The 22,343-nt window shown below is 43.3% G+C and overlaps 1 protein-coding gene across 1 annotated transcript in view; it reads right to left on the reverse strand.

Moving 5' to 3' along the window:
- Positions 1-22,343, reverse strand: part of ESCO1 (establishment of sister chromatid cohesion N-acetyltransferase 1) — a 188,075-nt gene that overhangs the window by 119,505 nt on the left and 46,227 nt on the right. Inside the window, exon 2 of the mRNA XM_069220000.1 lies at positions 1,636-3,944. Within this exon, the coding sequence (XP_069076101.1) occupies positions 1,636-3,942 (2,307 nt within the window). The 5' untranslated portion in view covers positions 3,943-3,944. The remainder of the gene's footprint in view (positions 1-1,635; positions 3,945-22,343) is intronic.

Consider the following 22,343-nt stretch of genomic DNA (forward strand, 5'->3'; position numbering starts at 1 on the left):
AATTGCTGTATACCCGTTATACAATGAAAACCCATTGCAAGATGCAGCTTGTGTATCTAGGGCTCTTGATGAACCTATATATCCCCACAACTAGAAGAGTACAGCAGACATAACAGTATATTACTTTTGAAAATCTTACATTGCAGGAAAAAGTTACAGAGTAAAACATGGAGGAAAATGGCTGTTTTTCACCTCAGTTTCAATATTTTTCTTATTTCAGCTGTTATTTTCAGTTGGAAAACCTTATAGGAGCTACACAAATGACCCTTTGCTGAATTCAGAATTGTGTCTACTTTTCAGAAATGTTTAGCTTTCCGGGATCCAGCATTGGTTTGACACCCGTTTCTGTCACTAACTGGAAGGAGGCTAAAAGCACAAAAAATAGTAAACATGGGGTATGTTCCCAGTAAAATGCCAAAATTGGGTTGTAAAATGTGATTTTCCGATTCAGGTCTACCTGTTCCTGAAAGCTGGGAAGATGGTGATTTTAGCACCGCAAACCCTTTGTTGATGCCATTTTCAGGGTAAAAAACACAAGCCTTCTTCTACAAAATGAAATGTTTGCTGTATTTTGGCTAATTTCTTGGTCTCCTCCAGGGGAATCAAATCACTACAAACACTTATGCCCCCCCTTTTATTTTTAAAATGGTTTTGCGATCCTGCTGGACTCTCACAGGAGCAGGGGCTCCAGGGGTGGCTCCTCCATTAGGGTGGAGGAGTGTCACCTCACCACCAGCAGCAGCAGCTGCAAAACCTTTAAACGAAAACTATAATAAACTTTGTTTATTATCGTTTTATTTTAAAGGGGTGGGACCACGGGGTGACTAGCAGTGAGGGGGAGTGCATTATTATTTTTAATTTCATTTCAATTCCCCCTTACCCCGTCCCCCTGCCCCACCTGCCACCCCGCCCCTTCTGCTCCGCAAGCCTCTACTGAGGGGCTCCCACAAGAGTCCTAAAGGATCGCAGCAACCACAAAGTCCAGGTTGTCAGGGCAAACCTACACTGCCTTCTCGTATATTACCTTATTTTCTTTTTAATATTCAGGACACAGAAATCCCATTATACGTATAATAAGAGTTAATACATCCTCATACGGTCTTCTGTGAGTAACTAACGTGCTTGAATCTGAGAAGACAGATGCATCAGTTATGTCAACAGATTCTAACTTAAACCACCAATAGAGGAACCTGTAAAAAGAGTAGAGATGGAATACGAGTATGCTGCACTCAACTTTTTAAATGCTATCTTCACAGTGAAAATGACAAAAACAATGTCCCAGAGGAAAAACACCTCCTGTGTATCTCACAGAATCTAGGGGAGTTCCATTTGCACCTAACTTTGGAAGGACAATAACTCTACCATTGTTTAACAGTATATTTTGGAACTGTTTCTAGGGCAGACCAGGCCATGAACCGGGTTTCCGATCATTTACCACCTTAAAGGTCCCAACACTGCCTGCTCAACGTCCATGTCCCTACGTTTATCATGTGGATCCAAGTAGACTTCACAATTCAAATATTCCTCCTAGCTTGATAAAGTGACTCAAAATGTGTATTATACACCTGAAAATGGCTTTGCATAGATGCAGGGAAAAGATTGTGAACATTTCTTCCACAAAAAAAATAAAGTTACCTCATCCAACGCTGGTTCAAGCATGCCATTTTCCAAAGCTCTTTTCGAAGGTACAAGGGGTATCTGATTTGTTCTAAATGCGCCTAAAGAAATCTCTTGCTGTATGATCAGATTATGATCAAGTTGAGTCCTTGGTAAATGAGCTGAAGACTGCAGTACTTCTTTAGGCGTATCCCCCTTTAAGCAGAGCTTTCCTAACCTGGATGAATTTTCAGTTTGGTTTCCCTCCTTAAGTTGTGTCGCAAGCAACCTCTCTGGAGAACTTGTAAATAACGGAGTTATGTCTGTAGTCCTTTCCTGGATTTCTTTGGAAGGGAATGACACATTCTTTCTTAAGAGCTCCAGACTTGGAAATGCCGCCCGATTTAGTACATTATTTCGGTTCACATGATTAGTCTTCCATGGTTTAAGTTCCTGCTTTTTAGAGTTTTTCACAATGGGGCTTAAGTTCCCGTTCAGTCTATTCTTTACAGGCGGTGTTTTCTTGCTGGGGAAAAAGCACTTAGTTGGGGTAATTTGCTTGACCTCTTCCCCGGCCATATTTTGGATTTCTGCGTCGACTTGTGGAAGCAAACTAGTAGGAGGCTTTGGGGCCTCCACTTCATGTGTAACATCATGGACTTCCTTCCTCACTTCCACTGTATCAGATTCGATCTCGTCAGCAATTTCTTCACAGAGCTCAAGGATGCTAACTCGTTTGGACTTGGGATCAGTCTCCGGATGGCTGGCAGCCTCTGGAACAGCTTGCTGCAGCTTTGAAGCTTTGTTGTTCTTCAACTGGCGCTTCACCTTAGGACCAACACGTTTCTTGGAGTGTTCTTTGTCCTTGACTTTCTTCTCCTTAGGTGTCTTCAAAGTTACACTCTTTTCCTTTCTTGGTTTAGGACAAGGAGCTGGTGCCGGAGGCTGTTGTATTGTCTTTTCTGCCTCTAGATGAAGACTTTGCTCTGGAGATACTGCAATCTTGGGTAACTCCTTAGAATGATTACTGCTATCAGCTAATTTATTATTTACTTTTGAAACATTCGCCTTGCGCTCGGGTTCCGGCCGACTTTTGGCCGTTTTGCTTTTTTGCTTTGTGCCACTGGCTTCCACTTTCGATTGAAGACTAGAAGGCTTAGTTTGACCTTTTTGTTCAGTTTTTTTCTTCAGTGCACATCGTTTGCTGGTTTGCGCTTCGCGTGGCTGATCATTTGTGAGTGTGCGGTTTTGTCTACTTTTAGTAATCTTTCTTTCCTTTGTGCCTCCCTTCTGCAAGGACTTAACTGGCACCTTGGGAATCTGCTGCAACCGTTGTGATTTCCTGCCCCGATGCTCACTGCACACGCTGGTTTGTTTAGATTCAGGGACAGCTCTTATTGCCTTCTTCTCTTGCACCGGTTTGTTTACCGCCTTTGCTTTTGAATGTACTTTTATATTTCTAGTGGCAGTACTACGATTAGTTACATTGACAGGCCTGACATTACTACACATTACAGTTCTGGATCGAATGCTATTTTCGTCTGGTGGCAGTTTAGCCACTGCTTGGGTGGCATTCCGGCATAGCAGCGGACTGGAGGCATTACCCCCAAGTTGCTTTTTTGGTTTCCCTGCATTCAGTTCATAAATATTCTTTGACGTAGCAGGTGTAGAACTTTTCACAGTTTCAGAGGCAGGTAAGGAGGCCTTTTGCCTTGAATCACTTGTCACAGTAGTATTTTGTAAGTGTATGATCCTTAATGGTGCTTTATTTAATGGTTTTATAGATTTCACCACAGAGGGCCTAGTACTTTTAACACTGGAGGTGTCAGAGAGAACCTTTCTTCCAATTGCCACCGATTTTAACCGAGATGGAGTATTGCTTTTAACATTTGTTGACTTTGTGGAAACAGCTCTAGATTGAGTCTCTGTGACCTTGGGAATGCTATTTCTGGAAGACTTAGAAACTATGTTTTGGCATCGTAGAGACACTTGGCTTAAAGTTTTCGAAGACAATAACTCTGTCGATTTTAGAACCGTTTTCTTCAACTGCACCTTATCCACATGATTCCTTTTGACGGACTTTCGCTTGAGTTTGGGCGTAATTGCTTTTGGTTTTTCAGCATTATTACAGAGTGTTTTCTTTGTTAACCGAGTTGGGTGCAGAGGAGCTTTCTGCACTTTATTTCTTTTCTCCACGCACTTGTTCAGCTTAGATTTAGACTTAAAAGATTCATCAGTAGAAGCTGTCTTTTTCTCAGCTGCCGCGGAAGACTTCTTATTTGAAATCAGCTTCTGCCTCTTTGGTACAGGTTCAAATGAAGTTAGCTTTCTCTTCTTTGCTGCCATTCCTGTTAACAGAAATTAGGTGACATTGGTAAAAAACACTTAAAATATTAGAATATGTTACAGCTAGGCACAGTGGTCTCAAATGTCTTCCAGGTCAACTAGTAGATTCATTTGTAAAGGTGGTATGTATTAACCTTACAAGGACTGATCCTGGGTCACTTAGGTTCGTAACAGCAAAAATGGGACCAAGTTCATAAATGTATTCGTTAGTAAAACATCACTTTTCTGCTCAACTGCTAGGCCAACTCGTCAGTTGTGCAGCTACCATAGTGTCATAAACCCTTAACTTCACTCAACAACCAAAAAAAAAAAACTAATGCCCACAGTGATATATACACTATTGATTCCAGTTTTTCAAACTTAGAATAGCAGAGTCAACCTCATAGAACAAAGGAGTAAGTGCGCTCTGGTGGTCGACTTGCTGACCTCGGAACCTGGAGAACTGGGATACAATGTTAGTACCAGCCTCTTAAAGAAAAATAAAGTGTGATTCTGGGCAAATCAGTCTCTATGATCTTCAAACAACAAACATGCAAACTGAAATACCCTTCTACCTGCGTATTCTAGTGCTATCTCAATTACAAAAAACATTAGTAGAGCCAACGTGTCAGGCACTGGCGCACTGTCTTTAGGGGTGCCAATGCTGGTTATGTCATGATTTTTGCAAAACGTTCTAGTTGGTAAAGCTGCCGGTCATATTTCTGGTGTTAAAAAAAAAAAAACAAAAAAAAAAACACCCTACTGATATAGGGTTGCCTGGGACTCAAGAGAACTTCTTTGTATAAAGATGTGCTGCAGCAACAGCAAAATTAGGCAATAACAAAATTGGGCTGACACACAGTCCCATGCTGTATGCTGCAGTAGGCGTAAGAAAAATATGAATGACACCATAAGAGACCAATAGTTGAAGAGGGATGACTGGAAGCCCATATATACATTTTATACATAATAAAATCAAAAGGTTTTTGGACAAAGCCAGACTTGAAAATGCTCTGATGCCCCTCCAATTCACATCCTGGTTTCTGTGAGCTGGCCTAAAGTAAACACCAAGCACAAGACCGTTTTATTGTTGTTTTTTTGTTTTAATAAATAGGACCTTTTGTTTGCTTCTGTTGCAAAAGAAAATGCTTCATGTGAAGCTTTCTGCTGTTCAAATACTTTTAACAACATTGTAAGAGGATAAAGTGTTCTCGATTAATGTATTCTCACTCAATTACCATTTCCATTGTACTCTTTAGCTCGGAAAGGATTGGGGCTACTATGAAACCCTAATACACATGCCCTGCTTCATACAGTGTGAAAGATATGCATTCATTGCAAAATACATAATGCCACTTGATGCCCAAGTGCAGTGAAGTCAACTACATATCTGAAAGTGCATGAGCTTAAATGTCAACTTTCCCCTGAAATTCAAATAGGTCTCATTTTTTATTTTTTTTTGTATATGTTTATTGAGAAGTACATGTCAATATACAGACTGTGTTAAATAGAGAAACAATACATCAAATTATGGCCATATATGAAAAATATTATGAAATATTAACTTCTCAGATTTCTAAACACAAAAAAAAAACAAAAAAAAACATTACTCATATATCAATAAATGCAATATATGAGATTATTTATAAGGCATCCAACTATGCATTAACTCTTAGAAGTAGACCTATAACAGAAAATATGGAAAGAAATAATTATGCAATATGTATTAAACCATATATTATAGGGTGTTAGAAGACAGTCGAGATACTGATATCAAGGTCTCATTTTTATAAAAAAGGAAAAAAATATACATGAAAATTCCAAAGCCAACCTTAAAATGCACAGCTCAACAGGGCCCATAGCACAACACTCACTCTTTGCATACATAACTTTAACTTGTGAACACAAAACCGCCACCTGTGAGCACAGGGCAGATTCCGACTCACAGGCAGTTGTAACACTTTGCAGATTCACGAGCATTCCCAATTTATTTTCACCCCTATTTGCGCACCAACAGCTATTGACAGAAAGGCTGAAGTAAGTATGTATTTGTATGTGAGCCCTGCAAATATTCCCATATGTTAGGGAGTACACAGGAAGAGATTCTTCCACAAGGAAAAAAATAAATAAATAAATTGGAAGTAAAAAATAGTAACGTGCAAATGCACTTATCCACCACACTTCCTCCAGTAGACATTACACAGGAGTACAGTTGGAATGCGCATGAAAATCTACAATTTTCATTTGTAATCCTGGAGATCGCTCAATAGGCATACATTTGTGTAAATCATTGAAAAAAACCAACCATGGCTAGATTTCTGGTGTTTTTTTTTGTCCTCATCTGTGACAAGAGGTAGGAGGTATCAGAAGTATACGAGACACAGCCCCACCCATTAAGAGTTTTAGCCTATTAAGGTTGACCTCAATCAACATGTGGGAGGAGAAAAAGTACAAACCTTACCCACAACTCTTCTTTGTAGAGCCTTGTCAAGTAATCATTGGACAACCAAAGGTTCGAATCCGACCAAATGGAAGTTACTCAGTTAATACTAGTGGTGCTGAGTTGGTAAACAAGAAAGAAAAGGTTCCTACATCTTAACCCATTTCTCCCGGCTATTAACACAGTCTAACCGGCCAATACTCTTTGCAGAATTTAACCTACTATGTACCTTGATGGAGGGGATTAAAAGAAAATTTGCAATATCTGAGTGTAACAAAGGCAGAATTCAGGGGCCTTGTGACATTCTGGACCTTAAAATCACAGATCTGACTGAGAGATTAACCTCGATGGAAGCTTCCCTAGGATCACTACATGCAGGGGTAAAGGTCGACAGGAAAGAAATACAGATGTTGAAATCCGGGGGAAAAAGGGCTTTGTGAAAAATTGGAGTCCCTTGAAAATGATTCCCGGCGGAACAATTTAAGATTCCTTATTATTCTAGGAGGAGACGAAGGTGAGAATATAAAGGAGTTTGTCGTAGGCTTGATTAAGGAATATATCCCCTTCAGCTGCCTCTATAAACCTTGATCACAAGACTCAGAGCGTGCATCAGTAACCTTTTAGGAGAAACCCCAGCAGAGATAAACCCAGGAAAATCCTGATCAATTTTAGCTTACTCTGTAAAAGAGCAGATTGTCTCAGAAGCCCTGAAGTAAAATGTTTTTAAAAAGGGGGAACGGTTCTTCTGTATCAGGTCGGATATTTCCAAGGCAACTCAAAACCGGCAACAGGAATTGGGGAAATATATGCAGGAGCTAAAAGTGTTGCGATTTCCCGCCACACTAAGAGTAAAGTGGAACAATAAAATGCATAACATCAGAGAACCTTTTGAGGTTGAGAATCTGCTAGGGCAGATAAAAATGAAACATTAAGTTCTCCGGAGAGGTAGAGTTCAAGGGTATGAGGAATTACCCAGTTTGGGTAAAGTGAGGATTCCCCAGGGAGGGACGGGTGGGAGTGAAGTCAATGGTTGGGGGAGGGGGGGGGGGCGAGAAGTTCGCTGAGCATGACGATTAGGATAGGCCTTCACAGGGTGGGGCGCATGTGGGAGAAAATTACAAAAATAGTTGTCCTCATCAACAGCATTGATTACTTAAAGTTCTCGACATTGGTATTAGGAACATAATGAAAGTTTCAGAGACACTACTAAAAATTCTAACGTGGAACATAAATGGCCTCAGAGTAGCCAGTAGGAGGAGGAGACTCTTAGAATTCTTGACACTCTCAGATAATAACATTATACTCCTGCAAGAAACATATTTACGACAGGAGGAGTGGGCATAAATTCTTAAGGGACGAAGATGGATGAACCAATTTGTCTGTACTGACCCAAAAAAATACAACAAGAAGGGGGTGGCTATTATATTAAAGAAATCTGCCCAAGGCCGTCTGGAGAACATTATCGCATATCCAAGGGGAAGATAGCTGATTGCCAATGTAGGAATACATGGCACAGGTTACTCATTAGTTACCTATTATCGACCAAACATGGATGATCCAACTCCCCTTAGTGAGCTTTACAATCAATAAGCGGAGTGGCAATTTTATAACAATAGGGATTTTAATGCTCTGTTAAACTCCGTTTTAGATAAATCTACCTCTAGGCCCATGGTTAACTCCCCAGGAAGGGAGGGAGTATAGCCACCATATAATGAGGAACTTGGGCTTAGTAGACACCTGGCGGAGGTGGACTGGCCAGACAGTTACACTTACCATAACAAGAAATACAGTCCTGCCTCTAGAGTAGATGTTTTCTTCACGGATGTTAGGTTGGGGAATAAGATCAAGAGGTATCGCACCAGCTAGGGCACATCTCAGACCACTCTGTAGTGCAAGCGGAACTCCTGCTCGTTGGCTCCTTTACCTCCCCCCCCCCCGATGGACACTCGGTAGGTCACTATTAGGAGAGCATCATCATCTGAAGCGAGACACCATAGAATTTATTTAACAAAACAAGGGTTCTGCTCCAATTCACAATATATGGGACACATACAAAGCCTTTATATGGGGGAGATTGATCAGTTGTGCTGTATATTCAAGGACAGAGAATAATAATAGAGTGAAGGAGTTGGAGTCAAACAGTGGTGAGTAATTTGGGATGGTCTACAGCTATAATAATCCCCTTGGACAAGTAGGACTTCAAAATCAGATTAGAGAGGCAAAGGGGTCCCTAGTGGAATTCCTAGTGGGAATGGTGCGGAAGAAGTGGGAAGCTAGTAAGCTGGCACACTATGAATATGGTGAGGGGTGTGAAAAGTTGTTGGCATGGAAGGTCAGGTCAGAGAACGCCACAAATATAACAAAGAAATGGTGATCAAAGAGACCAATGAATATTGTTTAGACAACCCCGATATGGAGAGGGCCTTTGTTAACTTTTTCTCTGGCTTATATACCAATGTTACATCCGGTACAGAGGAAATAGACAAGTGGTTAGAGGGGGATCCCCTTCCTACATTAGATCAAGACATGCAACAACACCTTAAGCAACAGATCGGTACAGCAGACGTAGACAGAATTATTGGTGGCTTAAAAAAAGAGGAAGGCATTAGGCCCAGATGGCATATCTAGTGAGTGTTACAAGGTATTAAAAGACGAGCTTACACCTGTCCTGACAAACCTGATAAACGTATTCTTCTTAGAAGACTCTCCGGAACCAGCATCATGGAACAAAGCTACTATAACCTTAATTTTAAAGCCGAACAAAGATCCCAAAAGGTGCGAGTCGTGTTGACCCATATCCTTGCTTAATAATGATTATAGAATGTTTGCACAGTTATTGGCTAAAAGACTAGACAAAGTATTGTGAGGGTTGATGCATGACAATCAAAAAGGTTTCATGAGAGATAGGAATTTATAGGATTTGATTCACAATTTGGTCTCCGCAATAGTTGCGACAGTGGACACAAATTCTCTGCTCTCCATAATGACCGTTGATGCTGCTAAGGTGTTTGACAGAGTGAGCAGCCCGTCCTGTAAGCAGTGATTAAGCAGAAAAAACTAGGAGGTGATTTCCTCAAGGCAAAAAGCACAATTTACAAACTTCCCTTGCGAGGATTTTAGTTAATGGCAACCTCAAATTGGAAGAGGCACCCAGAAAGGGTGCCCATTGTCCCCCTTGCTGTTCAGTCTCTATACTGAACCACTTGCTAGGCGGATTAGGCAAAATCAAAGGATCCTACCTTTTCAATATCAAGATCGGGTCAAAAAGAGCCTCTCTACGCAGATGAATTAAAAATCTGCACACAAGATTTTCAAAGCTCTTTCCCAGCAATTTTAGATATCTTAAACAACTTTGGGAGAGTTTAAGGCTATCTAATGAATGGAGACAAGACGAAACTGATGGCCTGGAACGGACTTGTCGATAACCCTTTAGAGAAAAGGAGGAAATCAGATATTTAGGAGTTCATGTGGTGAAAGATCTGAGAAACACAGCACAAGTACATTTTACTAGACTTATGTCAGAAACTTCGAGACTCCTACATTTATGGGACTATCTCCCACTCTGCATCATAGGAAGAACTAATGCAATCAAAATTATGATTTTGCCCAAGTTCATGTTCATTTTTAATGCCCTATCTTTACATTTTAGGACTAAGTGGTTCCAAAATTACAAGGGGCAGGGGAAACTCTACAGTTTCACCTGGGTGAATAAAAGTCTGAAAATCACCTGGAAGAAATTACGGAAAAAAAAAATAGACTGTAATATTGCCCTCCCAGACTTTCAGTTATACTGTTGGGCCTTCCAACTGAAAAACGTCAGGGTACTACTTTCTAAGGGTTATCAGCAGGTGCCCCCCGCCTTCATGCACTAACGGAAAACCTGCAGAAGGAAGGCAACTATTTTCTCTTATAATTTGGACATCCAAAGTACTTTAAAAAGATGAGGATTAGAATGCTTAATGTGGTTTGCAGAGTAAGGTTTCATATGAGAAGATTCTTGGGAATCCTATACTACAGTGAGATGGCCCCATTATGGAATTCCCCCTGGACTCCACTGTATTCCAAGACGCGTTGGCCATTCCGTTAATGGGTGCAGGAATAATAAGATGTGGACAGCTGGTTTGGGGTGGGGGTGCTCTGAACTCATGGTACTCTTTAGCTAGTTCTACAAACAACAAGCTATCTAGATTTAAAATACTTTCAAATAGTGAGCTGGTCCCGTGGGGAACCTGAGGTGGGGATCAAAACATAATGGGAAGAAGACTTACAAAGTACTCTGGTCCTAAAGAATGAGGTATCCAAATGGTACTGGATCTAGTTGCAGGTGGAAGATGGTTCCCTCACGCTGCCAGAAGCTGTTTGGAAGGCAGACCTGCCCTCGTCTACCATCTTGCACCTCTGGCAAGTATCAATGCGCATGCTCCGGTCCGCTGTGAAGTCCGCAACTCTAAGGAGAAACTATTTATTTACAATGTACAGAGCCTATTGGTCTCTGAAAAATCTGGTGAAACTAAGAGGACAGAGGGTGAAATATTCTCCGAAGTTTGCCTTGGAGAAAGCCGATGATGTGCATTTACTGTGGCAGTGTCCGGACATTCAAACCTTCAGGCAAGATGTGGGTAAGACCCTCTCAGCAGTAATGAGAAGAGAAATAAAGGTAAACCTAGCCTTGGTTATATCTGGCTTTCAGAAAGGGGGAAGCATCAAGAGGCGAAGTGGGGGAAGCTTCAGTCTTATCTTATTTTCAATTTGGTACTAATTGCATGTAGATAAATTTGTGTTAACTGGTTATCTAAGCTCCCTCATACACATAGATTTCTGGTGCTTTTACGATTCTTATGAATTAGCTTAATGGAGAGCAAAGCATTTAATTGTGACCCATAAATCCAAAGTAACACTTGTAATGAAATAAGACCTTTTCTGAAAATGCAACTGACCCTGGGAGGGATGCACATGCACACAGGTAAAATATGACCCCAAATGTATATATAGAACATCATGAGAGCCAAACCTTATGGGGCGGGTGGAAAATGACACCTACCATTCAATATCACATCATGACAGATCTGACCTTTGGAGCAGTAGTTCCCAACCTGTGGTCCAGGGACCCCTGGGGGTCCGCAAAGCCTCCTCAGGGGGTCTGCAACTGCTTAGAAAATTAAATAGTATTAACAGATTAGATCCCTGGCTTCCAGTAATGACTTAGTGGGGGTCCCCAGATTTCACTAATGATTCAGTGGGGGTCCCTGGGTTCCAGTAATGATAAAGTAGGGGTCCACAGAAGTCAAAAGGTTGGGAACCACTGCTTTGAAGCATTAAGTAAGCTGGTAAATAGCTGATAAAAGTAAAGGTCTTCTGCAATTCGGCTTTAGTCTGTGATTCACAGGTCTGAATCCCAGCAGAGAGAAATTCATACTTTTCTGACAATCAATAGAACACCATTAAATTAGCAGAATCAGTTATTTACAATTCAGCAACACAATATAGCTAAAGTATTTAGTGGTAGGTAACGTAAGCTATTATCAAGCATGTGCAAAGTTTTATTTGGCCAACAGTTTTGGCAAGTTTTCAATTTCCACCTTTACTACAGCCATGTTTACAGGCTTACCTTTCCATGTACTATATTCTTATCTGGAAAACTCAACAAAAGAGCTTCATAACTTTGCACTTTACTAGTGATTAGGAAACGACCTCTGATTCTGTAAAACATCTCTCTCTCGAGATATTTTCAATTCTGTTAGATATCTGAATACCTACAAAAAATACATTTGAATGAAAGACTTGTTTAGGCAAATATTCTAGCAGGTTCCTTCTTTTTAGGTCCAGCATGAAAGCACAGCCGTTATCAGACTTAGTGTGATCAACCAAACAAGAGCTTTCAGGAGTAATACATCGGGGTTATCCCTGCCTGCCTGTTGATTGCCAGAAGTATATGTTTCAGTTGGGCAGAACTTGCATTTTTCCAAGGAAAAGGTGCTTCAAGCAGCTGTGTTAACTTTGGGCATTTAGGCAGCTGCCTAAAGCAAGCATCAGTATGGCTGCCTGAGCTTGAGTTATGAACACACACAACATTGTAATGCTGTTACATTCTTAGATAACTGGATCATTTACAGTGTTTTACTCTTGCAGCACCACAGCTGGGAGAGGGGTAGTCAAGAAGAACATACTGCAGTCCCAGCATCCTCTTCTTTCACCATTAATTTTAGACTTCAGAGGATGGTTTTGTGTTTGAGAATGGTATGAGATGACCAGGGCAACACTAATCTACACAGATGTTTAGGACTGGCTCAACAGTGCATCGGTCACCAGCCCTTAAGTAATAAATTAAAAAGAGATTTTAGAGTCCTAAGAGTGGGTTGTAGACAGCATGCACTTTAATATCCATGAGTGCATAATTTGATTGGGCAAAGATGGTATGCTTCCATTAAAAAAAGACTCCTTGCATTGCACTTTTTAGCTTGTGGCAAAGATTATATTTGATACGGCAGGACTGAGCAGGTTATGGCTGTAAGTCAATGATCATAGTAGTTGTAGGCCTGATCGGTTTATTAAATATTATGATAAAGGGGCTAGGCGTGAAATATTTATTTTGAAACACATATGCTAAAGTCAATAGGCATTTAAGTGTGAAATTGTTTTATTCTACATTAAAGCCCAAAGCCGGGTATTTTGTTACCTGGGATCTCACAGATTACCATAGTAGGAAATTGTTTTGGTGTTGCTAACCCATGTGACAAACCATGAATATAGAAGGCTTTCTCTGTGAGAATCCTTAGGAGAGAGGGTATTTTGCTTAGCCACCTGGAATTTTGTTTACATTTCTAATTTCATGACTGTGTTCCTGATGGGTGCCTTGTGAGAAGCTTATGCTCAAAACTGTTGGCCTGAGTTGGTTTTGATGACAAGCTATAGGCCTGGTTGGTGCACTGGGAAATTATATCATACGTCTGGTCTGCATATTGAACATTAGGACAAAGGCAGTTGGTCAACCGTAATAACTGTGAAAAGTATTTGTTAAAGCTAGTAAGTCTCTGGCAGTTAGTTGTTATCACGCTGTGATACAGGCTACAGACAGTTATGTTGTTGCATGCAATCTCACAGATCCCCACAGTAGGCACAGGTTTTAGCCACCCACTCGGTCAAACTAGCATTCAGGGTTAATTATTGTACTAACTGTAACATTGCTGTTTCTTTCTTTCCTTTCTGGGGAAGGTCTTGTGAATCTCTCTGAAAATCTTACTTTTAAGCATTCGCTCTATTTCACAATATATTATTGAAAATAAATCCCAATTATACTTGAGGTCTAGTGCCAAGGTTGCCAGATGAGGATCAACAAAATGGCTTACAGTCTGACCCTCTCCACTTTAGCACACTGTGATAATCTTGGTCAAGTCACTTATCTCACTGCGCCTCAATTCCCTTTGCATGCCAATCCCTTTATCAATGACTGGACATTTACATGTTACACGTAGATCAATTCTAAAAGATCTTGTTCGAGTCAGAATCGTATGGGACCAATTCTTAAAGTCTATGTACATGTGGTTTGTCCTGCATGCATAAAAAGTTGGTTTGCACTCACAAAAGAGTTCATTACCTAGTTTTTCGCATGCGAATGGGGAAATCTACTCAGGGGCTGGAAGCAAAGGTTGCAAACCCTGAAACACTGAGTGCTTGTGCAAGCCCACAAACTTAAATGTTTAGGGGTTTTTACAAACTCCTCTCCAACCCTTTCCACTCTGGAAAAGGCTGGAATTGTAACATTTAATTCCCGATAAAGCCAGTAAAAGGAGTTTCACCATTGGGGAAAATATTCCCCGAGATCAGAGAAAAAAAAAAAGTTAACAAGCTAATTAGCACTTGCTTAGCTGATTTTCCCATTAGTAGATATACGGTTGTTTATTTTTACTCAAGCAAAAACAGACTTCACAAATGTTTGCTTGGAACACACCAGAAAAACTGCAACAAGTTTCCAGATGCACTTCTGTAGACTTTTGTGACTTCATCTAAGTAATAGATCTGCATAGATGTGGTGGTGTACGCTTATGACTTTCTTTAAGAATGGGGCCCTAATTCGTTTTTTTTTTACAAGTTGCCAATAATAGCTGTACACTGCTTTTCTATTAATGTTTTATTTATTATTGGTATGCAAACTTTTTTTTTTCAAAGTGGTGTTAATTAAAGTTTTATAACACAAAGAACATTTTGCCATGTTATACTGTCAGTACAAGGCTTCAACATATGCATCTCAAAGTGGCAGGCCAAAATGGCGGCCCACAGAGACGCAACAACTAACTCTGAAAACAAGCGGAAAGGGGGGAGGCCACCCCGGCCTGACACGAAAAGAAGAGAACGAGATGAGGAGAAAGCGACCAGCGGCAGAGCCGACCCCAGAACATAGGACCAGGTGAGCGGTAGAGGGAGGCGAGGAGGAGCGGCCGTGAAGAGGGCCGGGCCCGAATGGAGACCCAGGAGAGGGCTGGCGGAGGCGTGGTGGAACCTGGGGGGCCCCAGTCCCGACCCTTCCTTCAGAAAAAAGAAGCAATAGAAATCGGAGAGACCAGGTAGGGGGACAGAGCGCTAGATCAGAGGGCCAGAAAAAAAAAACCACACACCGAAACCTGGCGACGCACCCTCCGGGCAGCGCCCCCAAGAGGGAACGAACCGGAGCGGCAAGAGCTGCGGAGAACCTGACAAAGGCCAGGAGGGGCTGGCCATGGGTCCTGAACTGGGTCCTCTCCCCTGAAAGGGGACCCACAGTGGCAAAGGAGGCTAGGGGAACATCGGAGCGAGTAAGGCTGCAAGATGGGGGCAGGGCGCCCCCCGCACTCTGAACGAAACAAAATGAATGGTAGCAACGGCAATATGTGCTGACAAGGGCAACAACGCGCTGAGAACCCACCACTACAGAAAAGGAGGGGCGGGAGAAAGTAAATTAAAAAAAAAAAGTGGGGGGAGAAGAGGGTGAAATCGAGAAGATGACCAACACAGACGAGGAAAACACACCCAGCCCGGGGTAAACAGCGCACCAACTGAAAATGGGCAAGCCCCAAGAAAAGGAAAGCCCAGGAGAAGATAACAGCTCGCAAACAGAGGGAACACATGGGGAATCCAAAGGGAGCACCACTCTGGGCACCCTACTGCAAGCTATTCAGGCATCTAGAGAGCCTCTGGAGCTCAAAATTGACACCCTGTCTGCAGATCTGACGCTTCTCAGAGACGATCACAGTAAATTAACCGCCAGAGTGACGGCAAATGAGAAGACACTAGACCAACTCACCCCTGAATGCAAGACACTCGCTAAAACGGAGACCTCACTGACATCTAGGGTTAAACTACTCTAGTCACGAGCAGAAGACGCCGAAAACAGAGCTCGAAGAAGCAATCTACGTCTGGTGGGCATCCCTGAAAAATCTGAGCATGAAGCACCGGACATGGAATCATACCTAGAACAACGGAAACGCAAAGAAATAGCGCCTGAGGACCTATCACAATACTTTGCAATAGAAAGAGCTTAAAGAGTGGCAACGAGATCTCCCCCTCCTGGTGCAAAACCACGCCCGATCGTAGAAAAACTCCTGCATTTTAAAGATCAAGACTTTATCCTATCGCAAGCATGAGAAAAGGGTGAGATCACTATGGAGGGACAAAGAATAATGATCTTCCCGAACTTTACCAAGGACACCCAAAGGCAAAGAGCTACCTTCTTGGAGGTCAAGCAACATCTAAGAGAACTAGGTATCCAATAAGCCATGTTATTTCCGGCCAAACTAAAGATCATCACGAATAATGACGCACTCTTTTTTACGACACCACAACAAGTGCGGGAATGGCTCGACGAGCTAGGCCCATCCGAGAAACAAAGCAAGGAAGTAAATAACAGAAAAAGAGGGGGGCCTTCTCGGAGAAGAAAGAAGCACATTGTAGATATGGCACCGCCACCTCAACCAGACAATTAAGGAAAAACAAGACGCTGTGCAGGCCGTGGCGTCCTTGGGACTCAGGGGGGCCGCCTCCCTGCGCCGGTCAGGATCCTTATCAGAACAGGACTCGGGCCAGATGAAATCTCTTGCGCCTCACAGGACACAGTTGATGGCCTCCCACGAATCACTCCAGGGTCAGATGAAATTATTTGAAACCTCAATGATGAACCGCGCTTGTCCGAACGAAGGGCCGGTGACAGACCAGGAGGGCAACAGGGGAAAACGATGCAGCAGCACAGGCTCCACAGACATGCGATTAACCCACAATCCACCAACAGCAAGTATAACCGGCGCACCGAAGCTCGGGGATAGAAACACGTAATGAGGCAAACATGCGTTGACACGGGGCCTATGGGTTCGGCACAGGGCCCTAGATCAGCCCCCCACACACAATGGTTATCAAGTTGGGGAAAGTTTGGACGGGGACAGTTTCGACACTGGTCCTGGGGATAGGGAGTTTGGATTATAGGAAAGTTGTTAAGCTAGTAAGTAAGGGGTTTCAATCAAGGGAAATAGATGCACGTAACAGAATCTACAAGCCAGGCTCCGGGGCATTGTCACTCAAGAAATGGGGACATAGACGCAGCTGCACTAAGGGTCCACACACAAAGAATGATCATGGATAGATCACTAGATTACAAAATTCTTACATGGAACATTAGGGGACTGAACAGTCAAAGTAAGAGATACAAGGTATATAATCAGATTAAACGACGAGGGGTACAAATACCAATCCTACAGGAGACTCATCTGATAGGGAAAGAGGTGACAGCACTGACAAAGAGATGGAGGTGTCAGATATACGCCACAGAATACTCTGCATATGCAAGAGGTGTTCTGAAATGGATACGCCCGGGAACCCCCTTCCAAAAAATGGAAGCACTTATAGACATGGACTGGCGTCACATGCTGGTGAAAGGTCGTCTAGGGGGAAGGGACATCACAATGGCGGGAATTTATGCCCCCAATCAACACCAGAGCTCTTTCCTACAGGTAATATCCAGTAGCTGGGGACCCCATCTAACCCAATCAACAGTAATAGGAGGAGATTTCAATTGCATATCGAATACGGCACAAGATAGATCCCACCCACCACTGGAATCCTCCCCTATCCACAGGACAGCCAGGAGCTTCACAGACTGGCAGAAGAACTGGGGACTGATCGACTCCTGGAGGCACCTCCACCCATTAGAGAGGGATTCTTCCTTTTATTCACCCATACACGACTTAAACGTCCAACTAGACGCAATCCTAACCTCTCCAGATGTAAACTGCACAATACGCAGTGTGGAATACCTATCCCGCACAGTATCGGACCACAACCCGCTGTTGCTTACACTGGACTGGCGAAGAGACCGCCCCCCCATACCGGACTGGCGACTGAATGTAGAGTCCTTGGAAGATAGTGCCTACTGACAAACTATCCGAGAAGCAATCAAAGAGTTTTTCACACACAATGCAGGTTCGACCCCCTCCCACGCGCAAGAATGGGAGGCGTTCAAGGTGACAATCAGGGGACAGTGCATGGCAGGAACACATGGGGTTAGGAGATCAATAGAAGGGGAACTCGATAAATATGAGAAGACATTGAGATCCCTGGAACGTAACAGACCAGACAACCCAGACCTGGCCCAGAGTATATCCGAGGCCAAAAACAAGATAACAAGCACCCTTGAAAAACTCAAGACGATTGGACTACAAGAAATACACCAGTAGGCAGCACATGGAGGGGGACAAAGCAGGTGCATTACTGGCCTGGCGGGCGTCCCCACCAAGACAACAGTCGCTGGTGATGGAAATAGAGGACATAGAGGGGGAAGATTATTTGGTCAGGGGGAAATCAATGCCAGCTTTGCCAAATACTACTCAGTACTATACGCCCTCCCCCCCCACAGAACCTCTGGAACCAGACCGGCTTGAATGTCTGGGGCACATCCGATTTCATACATTGGGAGAAGGGGAACAGCAAACACTTGGGGAGGTAATAACCTCACGGGAGGTGTCCGTGGCAATGGAGACAATGGCTAGAGGGAAAGTGCCAGGGGCGGACGGGTTGCCAGCAGAATTTTATAGAGAGTACGCAGAGCTACTAGTGCCCAGACTCAGTGAAATGTACGGGGAGGCGTTCGAGAATGGTACTCTGCCCAGATCCACGAGCGAAGCCATTGTAGTCCCATTGCCGAAACAAAGACCGCCCGTCCACTGACGTGCGATCATACCGCCCATTATCCATGTTGAATATGGACTATAAAATACTGAGTCGTATCCTCGCCACCAGGCTGATGCCCCACATGGAAAAACTAATCCACCCCGATCAAACAGGCTTCATCCCAAACCATAACAAGGCCATAAACATTAGAAGACTGATAGGAATAATGCATTCGGGTTCCCCAAATCTCTCCACTGCTGCAGTGCTAGTAGTGGACTTTGAGAAAGCATTTGATAGCCTCAGACGGGACTACCTACAAATGACGATGGGAAAGATGGGTCTAGGCCCAGGATTCCTTAGGTGGACCAAGCAGCTATACACCTCCCCCACGGCAAGAGTCCGCACAGGGCGAACTATTTCCAACTCTTATAGTATAGGGAGGGGCACCAGACAAGGATACTCGTTGTCACCATTGCTGTTCGCCATCGCGGTGGAACCATTTGCGCCGCTGGCCAGAACAGAAACACTACAAGGGAATAGTCATAGGGGACAGAACACACCAGATAGCGCTCTACGCAGACTACATGATACTATTCTTAAAGGATCCACATAGGGATCTCCCCAAAGTCATGGCCCTGCTGGTTTGGTTCGGGGACATATCAGCTCTCCGCATCAGCTGGCAGAAATCTCTTCTTTTCCCACTGCAGAAGGGGGCCCCTCGAATCACAACTATCCAGAATCTGGGATGGTCCCCGACAATGTTCCGATACCTAGGTGTAAATATTTATCATGAACTAAAAGACCTACTAGAAGGAAATGTGAACCAGGCTATACGGAAATTAAAAGCAACTACCCAATTCTGGCAGACACTGCCGTTGTCAGTAACCGGTCAAGTGGCCTTGATAAAAATGGTGGCTCTGCTAAGGCTATTATATAGCTTTTCGAATCTGTCGGTGCAAATACCCCGTTCAAACTTCTAAGAAATTAACTCCATCCTCACTAGCCTCATATGGGGGGCGGGGCACCATAGACTAGCCCTGCACAAACTCCAACGACCCACAACAGAGGGTGGACTAGCAGTTCTGGACATGGAACTATATTATCTGGCGGGCCAGCTACAATGGCTGGCTAAAGAATGGCTCGCAGTAACAACCATAGAAACTGAGTACCCCGGGAGGGAAAAAGTTGCGACAACTCTCGCAGGGATACTGTTAGCGTAAGGGGGACAGAAAAAGACAATGTCACTTGAGCATCAGGTCATAAACACATGCTGGAGACCCTTCAGCGTACATGAGTCAGGGCCCCATATTCACCGGAGATCCCTCCGAGATACCTGACCCTACTCCCTGGAGGGAGCCCCATAAAGATGATCCATAAGCTAGAGTCATATGGGATCACTATGATAGGAGAACTCTTCAGGAACGGAGAGCTCATGACATACATAGACATGATCACACACTGTGGAGTACCACCTGGGATGTTCCTCACACATAGATCCCTGACAGCCCTAATACAGCATCACTGGAAGCAAGGCACAAGGGAGCCACCCACACATGCTGGATGTCATACTATTTGCACGATAGGGGGAGATAAAAAAGTAGTATCAACGATCTACAAAACATTACAAACAGACGCACAAAAGCATCTTGAAACCCTTAAAACCCTATGGCAAGCTGACATTGGGGAACATATTGACGGCAAGCGATGGGGAAACATCACAGCCCAGGTCTACAAAGTATCAAGAAATACCCGGTTTAAATTGATAAACATATACATATACAACAGAGCATACCTTAGCCCTGCGAAAATAGCATCAATGTATAATAACAAAAACAGCGCATGTCCTAGATGTGCGAAAGTTGGTGGCGGACCTATTACACATGCTATGGACCAGTAGGGATTTGAAGCAATACTGGGAAAGGGTAATAAGCGACACCAAGAAGATCATGGGCAGGAAACTGGCGATCACCCCAGCAGCCGCTTTGTTGAGAAACTTTCCCAGACCACACTCAAAAAAAGTATCTAATAAATTCATAGACTTAGCGTTGATCCTAGCAAGAGAGAAATTACATTGCATTGGAAAGACCCCAAAGGACCAAGGGCACTTGCATGGAGGGACACATTAGCCAAATGAGCTGAAGCAGAGCGGGAGGCGCTACGCCTAGAATTGGTAAAAGGAATACGAAGTGAAGAGGGGATAAAGCAATGGGACACCCTACTGGACTGCCTGAAAAAACCAAACAACGGACTCACAAGAACAACACACATCATCGGAGGAGTCAGACACAGCGGAAAACGATAATACGAACTAGCACAAAGACTAGCGCCACACTAGACAATTTGCAATTAATAGCTTAACCCAGAGAGACAAGGCCTGCGAAGAGGGAGCCATAAGATCCGCACAAGAACAAATACAGGGAGGGTGTGGGTGGACAGTAATTAATTGTATACATGTTTGGAACAAAAACAATAAAAATATATATTTAAAAAAAAATAAGTAAACAAATCAGATACAAAATACAGAAAAAACACAAACAGTAAACTTTGGAGTGGGCGCCAGTATGTCTCAATGTGGTAGAGGGCACCAGGGCGGGGAAACCACAGGCGAGCATTAGTATTGCGCTGTGTAGTTACAAGGGGTCGTATTAAGTGTTCTTAATTAGAATTGAAAGAGATGTAAAGCTTGGGTGACAAGTTGCCAACAGGAGACCCACCAACAAATATGACACCAGATGTCCCTACAGGTATTCAACATTTTTACTGTTATTTCTAAAAATGTCATACATACGTTCTAGCGTCAAATCATTTCATAAACGCGCATACCACTGAAGAAGCACCATAACTCGTTGCTTTTTCCATGCTGTGGCTAGTGCCATTTTGGTCACCCCCAAACGGAGCCACATGATTGTTTTGTCCCCCCCCCCGTTTGGTTTGCCAATGTTGTACCCAGACGGCCTAGTAACGCAAAAGCTGGTGTGTCTGGGATTGGACATCCCAGCACCTCTTTAATATGCGCTAGTATTTTGTCCCAGAATGGGTGTAATATCTGTCAATCCCACCAAATGTGGCGGAAGTCCCCCTGTAGTCCACAACCTCTCCAGCATAGATCTGTTGTCCCAGTGAATATTGCCTTTAATTTAGTGGGGTAAGAATACCAATCATACATCACTTTATAGTGAGCTTCTCTCAAGGGAGTGGAGTGGTTGTACTTCTGTATGTCGTTCCATAATGATTACCAGGCACAATCGGGTATAGGTTCTTCTAATGTGGTTTCCCAAAATGACATGCAACAGGGTCGTGGGAACACCAGGGTCCTCATTAGTACAGCATGCAAATAGGATATGAGAACTTTGGATCTTACCCTCTCACCCACCCCCCCAACACTCCTTTTGACAAATTGCTCAATGGGTTTAAGTTCCCTAGTAGCTGCCTCCCTGTTTCTTGGGTGTGTTGCCCAGTATTTGAGCTTAGTGTAATGGTAGTATTCTGTATGTGGAAGTTGTAAGTTTATTTTACAGTTCTCGAAAGTCAAAAAGTCCCAATTGTGGAAAAGGTCTACCAATGTTAGAAACCACCACCCCCTTTATGTGTTAAATTGTCCTGGTGATGCTGCTGGTGGGAAGGCCTGATTGAAATGGATGAGAGTGTGTGGGGAGGGAAACGTAGTCCATCCTGCTTTCCTGTTCACCGAATCCCATACCTGTAGTGTTGTTCCTGTTGGCGGACTTAAGTAAGCATTGGGTGGTCTCTCCACCTTGGGCTTCCAGTGAATCTACCAACTGACCCTCCCCACAACTGTGCTGTTGATATGTAACCAGTCCTTGCCTGAGAATCGAAGGGACCATTCTGTGAT

The sequence above is a fragment of the Pleurodeles waltl genome, chromosome 2_2 (genome assembly GCF_031143425.1).
Source record: "Pleurodeles waltl isolate 20211129_DDA chromosome 2_2, aPleWal1.hap1.20221129, whole genome shotgun sequence".
Taxonomy (NCBI): Eukaryota; Metazoa; Chordata; class Amphibia; order Caudata; family Salamandridae; genus Pleurodeles; species Pleurodeles waltl.